At 38.5% G+C, this 15,250-nt stretch overlaps 2 protein-coding genes and 1 non-coding gene across 3 annotated transcripts; all 3 read left to right on the top strand.

Annotated features, from left to right (window-relative positions):
* Window positions 1-4,465: 4,465 nt before the first annotated feature.
* Window positions 4,466-9,736, top strand: stx11b.1 (syntaxin 11b, tandem duplicate 1). Its single transcript, XM_057823699.1, has 2 exons — window positions 4,466-4,616; window positions 6,400-9,736. The coding sequence occupies exon 2, from the start codon at window positions 6,407-6,409 to the stop codon at window positions 7,301-7,303; it is 897 nt and encodes a 298-aa protein (XP_057679682.1). The 5' UTR covers window positions 4,466-4,616; window positions 6,400-6,406; the 3' UTR covers window positions 7,304-9,736.
* A 375-nt stretch (window positions 9,737-10,111) lies between these two features.
* Window positions 10,112-12,670, top strand: LOC130907983 (syntaxin-11-like). Its single transcript, XM_057823551.1, has 2 exons — window positions 10,112-10,281; window positions 11,785-12,670. The coding sequence occupies exon 2, from the start codon at window positions 11,792-11,794 to the stop codon at window positions 12,668-12,670; it is 879 nt and encodes a 292-aa protein (XP_057679534.1). The 5' UTR covers window positions 10,112-10,281; window positions 11,785-11,791.
* A 1,778-nt stretch (window positions 12,671-14,448) lies between these two features.
* Window positions 14,449-14,531, top strand: trnal-uaa (transfer RNA leucine (anticodon UAA)). The gene has a single exon. It is a non-coding gene; the product is annotated as a tRNA-Leu (tRNA).
* The last annotated feature ends 719 nt before the right edge of the window (window positions 14,532-15,250 follow it).

The following is a 15,250-nucleotide window of genomic DNA, read 5'->3' as shown; positions in this document are numbered from 1 at the left end:
CGACGAGAGAGTTGCGTTCGGTTTGATAAAAAAATCGCTAAAATGGTTCAAACCTGTCATGCTATGTGGTGTACAAATAGCCATTTGTCGCAATGTAGTACTCATGAGTTCACGAACGCGAGAAAAAGAGCTGCCTCCGTCACGGTTTTGTGTGGTGCGCATTTTTCACCTGAAAGCTATTCGAACTGTGGACTAATGAAGCAGATGCGGTGCCCACCATACACGCGCAGCCACATAAAATGTCCCGAGATATCAAGAAAGAGGAAGACGCCTGGCACTGATGACACCACCCCACCGCCCCAGACAAAGCAAAGAAGGCTAGCTGCTAAGCTCGAAATGGCCAGAGTGAGTACTCTTATATAATAAAAAACATATCTCGCATTGGATATAGGACTGGACACATCTACGTATAATTTACCGCTCGTAAAATATATACAACAAATCCTTTAATCCCATTCATATTTGTGTCTGTTGGCAGAGCGAAAACCTATGATAGCACAATAAATGATAATTATTCTATACATTACTTTATTTTTCGGTCACGGTGTATCAGCTTCACAATAAGAAATGCAAAACATACCATTTGGTGTTTCCCACACGAACTGTTGCCGGGGTTTCATCAGTGTGATTGCTCCCCTCAATCATCCTTTCATTAGGCTGCATTGGCTTTCGTTTGGGCTCAAATTGATAACCCAAAACACCAAAGAAAGGTTCATAACTCTCCTCGTCACCATTAGAAGAACGTTCGTTACGTCAGATTCGTCGCTGCAACTAGAAACAAAATTGTCCGCCATCATCGCCGATATTCAGTACTAAGCACTGAGCCGGTTGTTTCCTTCTTTTGACGTCACGCACACAAGATGCTAGATTTCCGGGATCTCGGGGGGCGGTCCTCTTAGCTTGACAATCGCTCCAAATTTCTATCACTTTCTAGGTGTTGCGATATGTGTAATTACACGAAGTGGCATGATTTGAATACAAAAGACATGCGTTTATGGATAAATGATGGAATATTAGCATTTCCCCAGGTGTTGTCATACCCTTTAAGAACAGTGGTTTAAATCTGCGTGCGCGTGTGGATGATAGGTCAAACCGTAGAAAAATATCTTCTTTTTGCCAAATACCCTGCTACGTGTGGACATGGCCTCAGTTTCGGTCTGCTATCTGGGTAGTGGCAGTGGGTAGTGGCCCTAGCAAAAATATGACATCACGTCATCACAATATAACCAGGCGTTCTTTGCGGTCGACAACAAAATCTCAAAGCTCACTTGTCTTTTAAGATTTCATGAGAAATATCAATCCTGAAGAGAATCCCACCGGCCGCTAGAGGGCAGCGCCGTTCCATACTAATGTTATTCCTCCTAATAGTGGGAGAGTTAGTCCTCCTAATAGTGGGAGAATGAGTAGTTGTGAGAAATTTATGCTGTTGCGTTGTGCTATTTGTGCTCCACACATATTTCTATAAGTTTACTTGCTTTTAGTGGCAATTATGTGTCTCTTGTTGTATTTTTGGTAATATATGTACAGAAATATACTCTATATGTTATCAGCCTTGTTAGTACTTGTTGTTCTTTTTCTCTTATTTAGTTATATTAGCATGCTGTGGCTAAGGCAAGGCAAGGCAAGGCAAATTTATTTATATAGCACAATTCAACACGAGGCAATTCAAAGTGCTTTACATCACATGAAGATCATAAAAATCACATTTAAATCTAAGTAGCTATGTTTCTTGTTCTTCAGGGTTCCCACATCTTTGTCAATAAATGAGAATAATAAATAGACATTGAGGGGTATTTCTTCAAATCCATTACACCCAAAAAAAAAAACATTCAATACAAGTTGACCTCCCTCCCGACTGCTACTGACAATGCTTACTATTATTAGTATTATTTTTTACCACCCCCCCCCAACTAAATTAAAATGAAAACAAAATATTGCAGCATATAGGCCACTCTTCATATTCATTTTCCAACCTCGACCCTGAAACCATGTCCAGTGTAGTGTCCTTCAGAGTTCAAACTCACTTTGCAGCAAGTACCTCACCTTTTTCTCCCCATTTCTTTCAGTTTTCAGCTCATATTTATTGCTTTTAATTTTCTGATCACTTTGCACAAGGACCTCACCTTTTTCTCCCCATTTCTTTCAGTTTTCAGCTCATATTTATTGCTTTTAATTTTCTGATTTGATGACAGTTCTCAAAGCAATTTATTTTTGATTGAATAATAAAAACACAAATGTCCTAGCCAAAATGTGGCCCAAAAGTAAAACAACATTACTTCAAACAAAAAAGAGTTGTTTCAATTTAAAAAAAATTGACTTCAATCAAAAAAAAAAAAAAAATTCAACAAAAGAAAAAGTTTTCAAATGCTTTTTTTTAGTCTCAAATTTATTTTTTGTAGTCATTTTTTTTTTGTTTGATTGAAGTGATGTTTTTTTTAATTGAAACTATATATTTTGATTGAAGCAACTTTTTTTTTTGATTGAATAATAAAGACCCAAATCTACCTCCATAACCCTACGTTAATGATAGAAGAATCATCAATGGACAGTGAAATCACTTGAGACTTACAAAAGTGACGACATCAACAGCAAAATCTTGAGAAGTAAACAATCAAAATCAACACTACTCTATGATGCACCAGCCAGCAGCTTTTTTTTGTTTGTTTGTTTTTTATTTTACAAAAGTATCTGGGTCGTGCTGAATCCATTTTTGGAGATTCCGTGGGTTTCTCTGGTTTGATTTTGCAGTTTAACTGTGCCTACACACTGCTTATTTCCACCGCACTTCATGTTGTTCTGTCGAAACCGGAAGTCCGTGTAGCAGAAAATGTTAAAGATGGTACCGCCCAGGAAACTTGTCACAGAAGTGATTCTCGTTGCTGCTGAAAACCATGGCTGCGTTTCAATCGCGGTTTAAATGTGCTCTCGCTCACTTGCCCTAGACACTCCCCCTTGGCTGAATCCCCGCTGCCATCTTTAGGGCTGTTCCATTTCCCTAAACAGCGAAGTGAATTTGGTAAGATCGACCTTAGAGCAGGGGTGCCCAATCCCAGTCCTCGAGAGCCCCTATCCAGCTTGTTTTCCGTGTCTCCCTCCTTTAACACACCTGAATCAAATGATCAGCTCATCAGCAAGTGCTGCAGCAGCCTGATAACGATCCTGATTAGGTGATTCAGGTGTGTTAGAGGAGGGAGACATGGAAAACAAGCTGGATTGGGGTTCTCAAGGACCGGGAAAAACACATGCATAAATAAATAAATAAATAAATAAATAAATAAATAAATAAATATATAAAGAGAAATAAATGAATAAATAAAGAGTAAAGTAACTTTTTATTGACTTTCACTTTTGTCATTAAAGAAAAGGAAAAAACAATGACAATTTTTGTCATTGATGTTTCTATTTCGCTTGTCTTTTCTATTTTTCTTTTAACGAAAGGAATGGTCTGTCAATCAAATGGTGTTGGGAGGGACTGAAACTAAACTTTAAATAGGTTAAATGTATTTTAACAACAAATATGTCTACAGATTATAAGGTATAGACAAATGAATAAATAAATAATGACTTGCCCAAATAAATTTTGATACAAAACTAATAATTCTGACAATTCCCAGGTACCGACGTATTGCCATCATGTGCGGAATACGTCTCCGGTTTAATGACATGAGTTGCTGTACAGTATATTTTGTGCGATGTGGAATAATGGTGCCACCAGGGGGTGGCCAGGCCTGGCCACGGCTCCCCCCAATGAATTTGTTGGTCACCCCACTCGCCAGTATAATGTCAGATTGTAGTAGCTTCGGAACTCAAAATGTTGACTGGACTATTATGGACTATTTACATTAACACAATATAATGGTATACAATATACAATATAACACAATCAACCAAAGTATATCAGTAGGCGTGTCCTGAAGTCTTTTTGACACTTTTCTACTTACCTGTTTATTACTACACATAGTAAAAACCTGAAATTATAGCTTTTATTTTTTTGTGTGCCACCCCAAGGTTTTAAGTGGCCCATTTGGCCACCCTAATGAAAAATTTCTGGAGGCGCCACTGATTTGGAATAGGCAGTATAGCGCTACTTCAACACCTTGTGGTTGTTCCATGATTTTCTTGCCTGTGAGTGAACGAGGGCAGGTGTGTTCCATTTCCGTCTCCCTATCCGCCCACTTTCCCTCCGCCCTCCAAGTGGCCTTTGTGTGACGTCATAGCAAGTGAGCGAGGGCAACTCAAACTGTTACTGAAACACAGCCCTTATGATTTAGCTATCCAAATCAAACTTTTAACATGCACATATCAGCAAAATTTGTGGAAAAAACGCAATGAGCCGTGTGTATAAAATGAGCCAAATTAAGTACAGAAACACTTTATGTCTTTGCTCCAACAAATGATAACACGCCTTTTCCCACTTAACTTCACAAACTCGCCGGTCTTCATTCCTTCCTTGCGACTACTGTCATTCGGACTAAAGCCAACCCACATCGGCACCCTACAATTTCTGCTCTCCGCATGCAGAGGTAGGGAACCCCATTGCTGCTCCCCGCACTGTAGGATGTTGCTGAAACACAAGTCACCTCACTGTTAAGACAAAAGTTTGACAAACCGCAAAGGTAAGACACTTTTATTTAATTACTGTATTAGGTTTGTGTAGTGTGCTTATTCTCACTTTTTGCGTCAAAATGTTGAAAATTGAGTCAAATTAATTAAAACACCACATGCTAAAAATTCAATTGTTTATTCGGTGCACCATTAAGTTTAGTTTGGCAATAATTGTGTCAAAATAAGCAAAACAATATTCATACAGAAGTAGTTGAACAAAGAGAATAAAAAAGTGTTCAGTTTCAAATTTTGTGTATTTATGTTATCTTGAAACTCATGTCAAGGTAATTGTACTAAATTACAATATCAAGTGGAAAAATTAAATTAGTTCACTGCTTCAATTTAATGTGACATGCCATGTATATAAATTTAAAAACCACAGTATGCAGTAAGTCTGTATGCAGTAGTTTATGAAATTCACTTTTTTGTACAAAGCTAGAGACATGAATGAACCCTCTACCTTATTCAAATAATAAAATATGTATATGTATCTAGCATTATTATCTGTAATAATTTCCTTATTGGTTTTCATCCATATTAGCACAAGAAATCTAATTCAACAATACAAGTTCAGCAATGGCTCATCGTAATGATGGAATCAGTGTGTACCTGTTAAAATGTGATAAGCAAAATGAACTGTATTTCTTTGTATGTAAATAAAGTATATTTTCCTGTAACTGTTCATGTACGGTATGTGCTGGAAGTGATGCTCTTCCCTGATAAGTAATCAAAACGAATGCTGGGACAAAGATGTCAGTCAGATGAAAAGTCAAAGGAACCCGTTTGGTGAGGCGCAACACCTTAAAAGTATTCAATCGAGAACCTGTCTGGCCTGTACCTGGCATTGGGTGGTTTCACCTTGAAGGGAAAAGCCAGCGTGATTTAAAAAAATTTTTTATATTAAACATTATAACATTTTATACGGCTAAAAAAATATGAGTTTTGCTTTTATGGAAAAAAACAGGAAGTGTTTGTAGAATAAATTAATTAGTAGTGAGTATAGTGTTATCTGACACGTTAAATAAAGGATTGGCGTTCTCTGTGGTTGAGGTTCATTGTTTAATGTTCTAACTTAGTAGTTTTCAAAGTTCAGAGCAAAGATTTGTGGTATGAGCGAGCTTTGGAAATGTCGCAGTTCAAGTGAGGAGAAAACGCAATTAAGATGCTGTTATCTCCTGGCACGCAGGCAAGACGAGCTTTCTCCTGTTAGTTTATGACAAAAAATGTTCAGAATATGGATGTAAAAAAAATCAACTGAAACAACAGCTCGCAACTCGGAAAACATTTTATGAAAAAAAAATTCTGTGATAATGACATGAAAAACTCAACTGGATTCCAAACGGTGAGTGCCATTAGCAAATAGATTTGTGAGTGAAAGTCATGGAACGCAACGTTCTTTTGTTTGAAAGGTCACTATAGCAAAACATGTTGGTGTTGAAGTTGCTGTTATACAAAAAATATGTATGTCCTCATAAAAAGATACTGTATTTTCTCTTACGATATACAAAAGTACATAATTAATTAGAATAAACTTGTTTTGTGATGACAAAAAGAGGGCTTAGTCTATAATTTGATAGTTTCTGTGTTCACATGGTCATAAAACAAAATATTATGTAGGCATTTTAAGTTTAATCAGAATACTAGAGGTCGAATTTTTTAACGCACTCTTAAATTCAGGTATCACTGTACTGTTCTGGCTTTAGAAAGTAGCCGGCAGGATATTGTCATCATACTATTTCAATATCGTTTTGCTTCAGAAAATAACATAAATCCTGTAAATTATTTTATTTGCAGCTCAACGATGAGGGACCGACTGAGCAACATGCAGCAGTTGTCCACTAATTACGTGGAGCCGATGGAGTACGCCGATTCGGGCACGTCGGACACCCTGAGTAATGTGGACCTGGAGGATGAGCTTCCCCATGAGGCAGTTGTGTTCGACAACAGCCCCGCTTTATCTAAGATTTTTGAGCAGGCGCAGGACATCCACAAAGACATCCAGCTCATTCGTCTGGAGGTGAAAAGGCTCCGGGAGCAGAACTCTCGCATGTTCCAAGGTGTAACCACCATGAGCACTATCAAAAAGGACGCGAACGCCATCGGCGCTGATATTAAAACAAGGGCCGAGCGCGTGTTGTCGAACCTGCGGAACATGGACAACACGGCCTACAAGCTAGAAGAAGTGCACGGCCCCAATTCTGCAATCACGCGCATTGCCCGAACCCAATACGCCTGCCTTAGCAATGGTTTCCGTGACGCCATGTTTGACTATAACGAGGCCGAAATGAGTCACCGAGACAACTGTAAAGCGCAAATCCAAAGGCAGATGGAGATTGTAGGGCGGGAGGTGACAGGCGAGGAGGTTGAGGAGATGATAGAGAAAGGGCACTGGAACACCTTCACCGACAACATCATGGCGGAAGGCAAGACAGCTCGCACGGCTCTGTCCCAGATCGAGAAGCGCCACCAAGAGCTGGTGGACCTGGAGAACCGCATCAAGGGCGTTCACGAGATCTTCCTGGATGTCGCTCTGCTGGTGGAGGACCAGGGTCCCATGCTGAACTCCATCCAGACCAACGTTCAGAAAACGGACGAAGTCTTGCAGGAATCGCTGGTCAAACTCGGCAAGGCCAAACGTCATGACAGGAGCAATCCATTTAGACAGATGTTTTGTAGTTGCTTCCCATGCTTTAACTAGCTCGAGGCATGAAAGCACATTGATTGTACAGGAAATGTTCCAGGGACCACCTGCAATAGATGATAATCCGCTTTACAGATTGGCGGGGTGGTGTATAAGGCTAGGTTCATACTACAGGTCTTAATGCACAAATCCTATTTTTTGTCATATCTGTTTTTTGGCGTGTCCGTTCAGACTGTCTTTGTCAATTTAGCCCGTTCAAGTATCACGCATCCGCACTAATTCGCAGTCCGAGATGCGCTCAGCAAAGTGACCCACATGCGCGAAAGAATCAAAACAAATTTCACATGCTAGCTGTTTGTCATTACAGGGTGATCATATTTTGAATTCCAAAAAGAGGACACAAATAACAGACACTAATAATCCCTGTTTAGTTTTATTTTTAAAGTTTATATGGACTGATAGAACGCATGCACGCACACACATAAGCCTTGATGTGTGTGCGTGAAATGACGTGGGTGCGTCAGTTTGCTCTGACTGCCATGTGTGCAATAATGAAATATTGCTCATTCGGCACACAGAATGAAAATCGAAAAATGTCAGGATTATCCTTTTCTTCATTTTATTTTTTTATGACTGTGGTCAAGCCCACTTCGTGCTTAAAAGCAGAGTTCAAGCTAGGCGCTAATGCCTGCATCGCTGCCGTCCTCCGTGCCTCTTGCTCTTTGCTGACGTACTGTACTTGCTGCATGAATTCTGATTTGGGACTCTTGACAGTTCGGACCGCTAGCCACATTCTGGAAAAATGATCGGATCAGATCGGATTTGAACCACATACGAAAGTGACTCAGATCGGATTTGAAATGGTCCACTTCTATGTGAGTTGTCACGTTCAGACCGTCACGTTAATGCCACACTCGAGTCGGAAAAACACGAAAAAAAATCTGATTCGTGCATTAAGACCTGTAGTATGAACCTAGCCTTAAGTTTCTGAGTGTTTTAAAGTTCTGTTAGCAGTCAATACTGTACTTCAGAATTTCAACTACAGGATTAATCAAGTATATTTTACCAAACAAATCAATCAATCAACTCCTTTCCTACATGTGAGAGCAGTACAATAAGTAAATGTACTCCAAACCCCCCCAAAATCCAATCAACCAGAGGTGTCCAAACTATTCCACAAATGGCCGCATTAACATGGGTCCAAACCCATTAAGAGGACACCTTTTCACCAACCTGGTGTTTTACAAGTGTAATCGGTTGATTTGATTTTAATATGTTTAAGCAGGAACTTCATTGGTTAAAGCCAGGGGTGCCCAAGTCCGGTCCGTCGAGAATCCCTATCCAGCTTGTTTTCCATGTGTCCCTCCTCGAACACACCTGATCAAATAATCAGGATCGTGATCAGGCTCCTGCAGAGCTTGCTGATCATTTGATTCAGGTGTGTTAAAGGAGGGAGACATGGAAAACAAGCTGGATAGGGGCTTTCGAGGACCAGACTCGGGCACTCCTAGGTAACCTGTCTGTGCTCGATTGGTAGGAACATAAAAACAGGACCCACATCGACCCTTGAGAACTGGTTTGGGCACCTATGCAATGGACTGTTACATCCTGCTAATGCTAATTGCTCTTATGGTGTCGAGAAACTTCTACACACATTGATATCACCACGACATAAAAAACGACTCATTTCCTTAACATTTTTATTGTTAAAAACAAGTTAAACACTCAACAACTCAACCAGTTGCTCCTCAATTTGTACGACAAGCTTCCTCATTTAATCTTTGTGGATATGCTAAATCTCTATTGATTGGCACGCGATCCTTGATATTGACCAAAGATCGGCCCTGTTTTCAGAACAACCCTTCAGACAAATGAAAAATCCCTGTTAATCCACATTATACTGTAGATTAATCAGGATAATTTTTCAGACATCCTACAATCCGTCATTTTAGTGTTTCCATAATAGGAAACTGGAGCTTACTAATTAAACGCTGGGCTAAAAATACTTGAGTGATTGTGTTCAGACATTTTTATGAACGTGACAAGTACCTGAAACCAGGAAGCGAAAAGGCATTTCTATGTAAGTCATGATAATACCGCAACCTCATGTTCTCATGAGTTTGTGTGAACATGTTGTATATCTCTTGACTTGTAAAACATGTTTCCAAGAAAACAAATCTCATACATATACTGTACCACCATTAAATTGACTTAGCATTACATCCCTACCCGATTAAAAGCATGTATCCACATCAGTTTTTGTATTAAAAATGCATGTCAATTTACTGTCATTCTTGATCTTTTTTGTGTAAATGCACTGTAAAAATGTTTTTGTAGTTGGCACTAGATTGAAGAAAATTGTTTACAATGTGCATTATGATGTCTTTTATCCCAATTGACAATTAAATTATTGCTGCCTGATGATCACAAACTTTGTTTTTACTCTAAACTGCACAAAATTTTAACGTTGTTACGTGTCATAGCAATGGATTAATATACAACCATTCTGTTTTATTTAATTCGTCTATTGTACTGCATAACAACTTTGTTTGCACTTAAACATTCCAAATCTACATTAAAAACATGTTCAAGTGATACATTTTATTCAAATCATTACGATTCCTCTCAATGATGTAATCATGTAAATATTTCAAATGACAAACCCACACGTCACATTGCAAATGTGAAAACTCTCTTACTGTACATAGTGTAAAAGAACTTGAAAACATGACTTGTTGCGTGACATACACGTGTTTGATAAACTGGTCGACCCGGTCTTTAACTTCCTTACATTTGAAGCATTCAGAGAAGTTTAAAAAAAATCTTCCAGGAAGAATTAATGCTGGAAAGAGAGGGCAGGGCCTTGCTGTATGTATATTTTAAGGCTTGTGGATTCTGCATGCGCACCAGTAAGCCACTTTTCGTTTAGCAGAGAGTCAATGATGCTCTTTCAATTTGCCGGGATTTGATAAATCAGAGGAAGGCTCTCTGTCAAGGATATCCTGATTTTGGAGCTTGAGGAAATCAAAAAAGGGGTAAGTTTTTTGTTTGTTATCCATTTGGTTCAATCCAAATTGCTGCAGTCCAGATGCGAAAACAAATCGATATCAAATGATCGATTCAGGATCGTGCAAAACATAGGAGTATTGCTCTTATACTCGTTTTTTTGTAAAGCAAAATTTACTCCCATGTACATGCCATTAAATATCTGTAGTTGTGTTATTCACGTTTGATAAGAACGAATTGACTTTTCAGTTATCTAATCAAACATTTTAGCAAATATATATATGAAAAATAGTTTCCAGTTTTTGTTTTGACGGATAATATTGTTTTAACTAGGTTGGGACCTTGAAAGGCATGTGAACTACTGGTACACAGTGTTCAACTTTTGTCTATCAGACCGATGCCATCGTTTCTGCTTCATAGTACCGGGTGTAAATTAGCTATTGTCTCCATAGTTGTAGGCAAAATGTTTGAGTTCAACAGCAATAGATACATACACATAACATAACACAATAACAGGAAACATTGCAACAAGATTTATCTTGCATACAAAATGCGCCAAACAAGCAACTCTATATCATGATTTAATAAAAGCAAGCTACTAAATATAAAATAATTTAATCACAATATAATACAATCACAATAATAATCACAATTGTTGTATACTCGCTTGACCATAGGTGTAATTTACAGGAGGATTCAAGGGTCATGACCCTCCTAATGATCAGACTCAGCCCAAAAAATAATCGCAAAATATGAATTGTATTTAATGGATAAAATCCAATTTCAATAGCCATAAATTAATTTTCTTTTTAACCAGTTACAAATGGAAAAACAGCCTTCAGAACAAGTGTGTGTATCTGTGATGTGAGTGCACGTAACCTTGACCTGCAACGTCAAATGGTAAAAATAATTAACAAAAAAAAAAAAAGGATAATTATGAGAGTTATCAGATACTATCTGGCAGCCGATAATATCGGACGATAACAGCATTTTAAAATGATAGCGGATCATATCGACATCAATGTGTCATTTTCGGTTTTGGGCCAATATGCACTTCGCCTTCAAAGTGAATGTTTGAGCCGTCTGTCTTTGTGCAAGGGCTGGTCACAGCTTAGTACAGCAGTTTTGCTTAGTGACCAATAGATGTCTCCAAACTAAGATGCTTGGGATTTGATAGTTGAGCAGACCATTTGCATTCAAGGTGCAAAAATTAAATGAACAATAAATTATTGAAAAATATGTTAAATATATGTTAAATCCACAACCACATATATCAGTGTCAGTTTGATATCGGTATCAGATTTTTGTAGTTGGACAATATCGAGAAATCGGTTCAAAAGTCATTGGATAACTCTATAAAGTATTTCTCAAAAGAATTACGCAACATATAAGAAAACGAATGTCGTATTGCCATATGCGTATAAAATATACCAATGTAGCAGTAATGTTGCATTATTTGTACACATTACAATTTTGGATGATGATCATGGAAATGATTTAAGATTAATACTAACACATTTTTTCTATTTCAGAGGCAGAATGCGGGACATGCTTGAAAGGTTGCGTAATGTTAGCGAAGACTTGGAGGATGACGACAACTTGGATTATGACAAGAGCAAGCTGCCGACAGCTCAAGAGATCGTCTTCGAAAACTCTTTGGACATCGAGAGCATCCTGAAGGAAGCAGAGTCTATCCGCAAGGATATTTCCTTGCTCCTTTTAGAGATCCAGCGCCTGAAGAAGAACGACGAGCGCTTTCGCACCACCGTCCGCCACCTCGCGACGGTCAAGCGGGACTCGGACGAAATCGCCAGAGGGATCCAGAAGCAAGGGCAACTTCTGCATACTCGCATTTTAGCGCTCGGTGCGCAGAGCAAGATGATGGAGAGAAAGGAGGGGCCTAACTCAGCTTCAAGTCGAATTGCTTGCATGCAGTTTGATTCACTCATCCTCGCCTTCCAAACCGCTATGGGAAGCTACAACCAGACAGAGGAAATGCAGCGGTCTCTTTGTCGGGAGCGAATTCAGCGGCAGGCCTCCATATTAGGGACTAAAATCACAGACGAAAAACTGGATGAAATCATAGACAAAGGGTGTGAAGGTTGGAATGAGTTATCCCAGAGCCTGCCCACCACGCATGAGGGCCATTCCTCCCGTTGGGCAATGACCGAAATTAAAGACCGACACAATGAGCTAGTGGCACTGGAGGCCCGGCTCAGGGAAGTCCACGAACTGTTCCAGGATGTGGCCGCGCTGACGGAAGAGCAGTGCTCCATGATAAATAACATTGAAGCCAACGTGGCTAAAACTCAGAACTATACTCAAAAGGCCAATGTGGAGATCACCAAGGCTTGGCAGTATAAGAGAAAAAATCCCTTTTTGCAATGTTGCCCATGTTTACCCTGTTGGAATAAATAAATTAAAACAAAAAATGTTTTGAAGATTCATTTGTTTATTAGCACGACTACATTTGTAGCATTAATTTTTTTGAACGTAAAAATTAAATCCCGTACCTACCGACAACTGACAGAAGCGCCTTTGCATTACTCTTATGTACTTTTTCACAGGTGAGAAATTTCAGCAATATTTAGGTCAGTCCGACCCATAATTATAACGTGAGTTCAGGACATTCATAATGTGAGATAACCATGAAAAACCGTAAAATACTGGGGGCTGTGGTTGCCAGAATTGTACAGTTAAAAAGAACAGTAAATTGTTTACTATTAAATTAACAACAAACTACCGTAAACAGAACATTTTAACTGTTGTTTTTCAGTAAACAACTATAAAAAATGGGGAGAATAATTATGAAATCCATTTTTTTCTATGATTTTCCACAAAAAATATCTACCATATTTTTTTGTGTGTGTACATCTTTGTATTTTAGCTTTTTGATACATGCACATGATCCAATATTTCACAGCTGAAACAAGGGTAAAAACTAATCCCCATCTTTTTCATGGTCCATTGGGTGAATAAATGAATAACAATACTAAAGTAGTCTTTGCCAAAATTCCAAAGGAAAATAAAATTGCGTCTGGCTGTATCTATAGTAAAATTTATTGTTAGTGAAACACTAAAATGTTTTGTTTCACCCATTTTGTTGCGCAAACTCGTCAGTATTTTAAATTTCACTTCTTATTTATACAGTCTGGGTCCTGGGAAATCCCGAAGATTAGTTAACAACAAATAGTTGGCGTTTAAAATTTTTGGTACACAATAATTTGAATTGAACGTGGAGCATATTTTCCCATATCACTGAATTGCACAGTCTGATAAACCGGTTGACCAACTCATTAAACAATGCGTCCTAATGACGCACATGGACTGAGTCGTACGAGCCCACATCCATGTCTGCGAAGGGTGCTGATAGATGCCATCTTTGAATGACGAAGCTATTTTCTCTTATCGAAATTACCGGGACTTTTGAAAACATCACGTTTTAAGATTATGAAGTTCAAAAAAGGTAAGGTTAAAACAGGTTAAAGGCTGCTTTCCTTGAAGTTCTGTTTTTTTCTTTTTCTTTTTCTAATTAGTTCACGTAACAAAGGCAAAATTGAATCGACACTGCTTCTCGTATTTTCATTTGTACACCAAATAGTATTTAGATAAATCAATGAACCCTCGACTCTTGACTTCAGACTGGTGTTAGTTTTAGATATATTTTGGGAAATTTTGTAGCACCTATTGATCATGCTAACGAGGAATAGCCCCCCTAAAAAACAATTTCACCCATACATTGCACTGACACAGTCGAAATGGTTGCCTTTTCCGTTCATTTACCTTACCTTAAATGTCCTGTAGAATGAAACTGAAGTTGAGTATGGCTGCTGCTTATTGGTTTCATTTTTTCGGAAATTGGAGGTTTTTCCTTCTTATTATTTAGCCTGTTCCCGCTTTCAAAGAAGCGCTCTTACGGCCGGTTATCGGCTCACGGACTCGTTGTTGAGGACCATTGCCGTACCAATTGCAAAAGCAACGCAATTTTTGTAGGTTCGTCGTTCAATATAGCGTATATTTGATCCATCGTTGATAGTTAACAACTAGCCAATGCTAACGTTAACGACATACGTTCTAACAAAATATCAAATAAAGCACGAAGTTTATGTAATTTTATATCACATATACAGCAAGGTTCGGAACTACGGACATATGTAGTGTTTTAATTGTGTGTTACGCAGTAAGCAGTCCCGTATACCAGGATGGCCGAGTGGTTAAGGCGTTGGACTTAAGATCCAATGGACATATGTCCGCGTGGGTTCGAACCCCACTCCTGGTATTTCTGTTTTTTATCCAAAAACACTACAATTTAGCTGATTAGAAGTATTGTTGAATGAGAAGCAATGAATTGCACTAGCATATGTAAGACAAATCACCTGATCAGTGTCCGCAACGTGACTAACATTTATGACCTCTGTGATTGGTCCGATGACGAAACACATATTATGTTGTCAATCTGTTAAAGCAGCGAACGCAATTGGTCCTCGTTTGCAGCACTTCCTATTCGTTAGAACGTCACTTCTCATCTCTCATTGGTTAGAAAGGAAAAGGGGACGAACAAACTACGCTGTTTTGGACAAAAATATTAAACTGTGAACGCAATTCGTCCTCGCTTCCAGATTTTTCCAACATTAGCATTTACAACTTTGGACACTAGAGGGGACCCTATGAACGTGAGATTTTTGTCAGTTTAATAGCAAACTGTGCGTGTGTACTGAACTGAGGTACCTCTGTGTGGCCCGGTGGTATAATTGGGCATATACCAAAGCTTCCAAAATAGTATAGGTTAATATAATCTATTACTAATGTTTGTCCAAAGGTCCAAAAGAATAATAATTAATATTGATTGTGACCTATTTGAGTTAATCCTACAACTATTTTAGTTATTCTTTTAATAAACTCTCGGTTTAGCCCAAAAGAATAACAATAATAATTGCCAGGATGTCTATAATTGTAATGCACACAGTGTTTACATTGTTATGTATTTTTGAAAGCATT

Source organism: Corythoichthys intestinalis, chromosome 19, assembly GCF_030265065.1.
Source record: "Corythoichthys intestinalis isolate RoL2023-P3 chromosome 19, ASM3026506v1, whole genome shotgun sequence".
Taxonomy (NCBI): Eukaryota; Metazoa; Chordata; class Actinopteri; order Syngnathiformes; family Syngnathidae; genus Corythoichthys; species Corythoichthys intestinalis.
The sequence above is the reverse complement of the archived record's forward strand: the minus strand, read 5'-3'. Positions and strand labels throughout refer to the sequence as shown.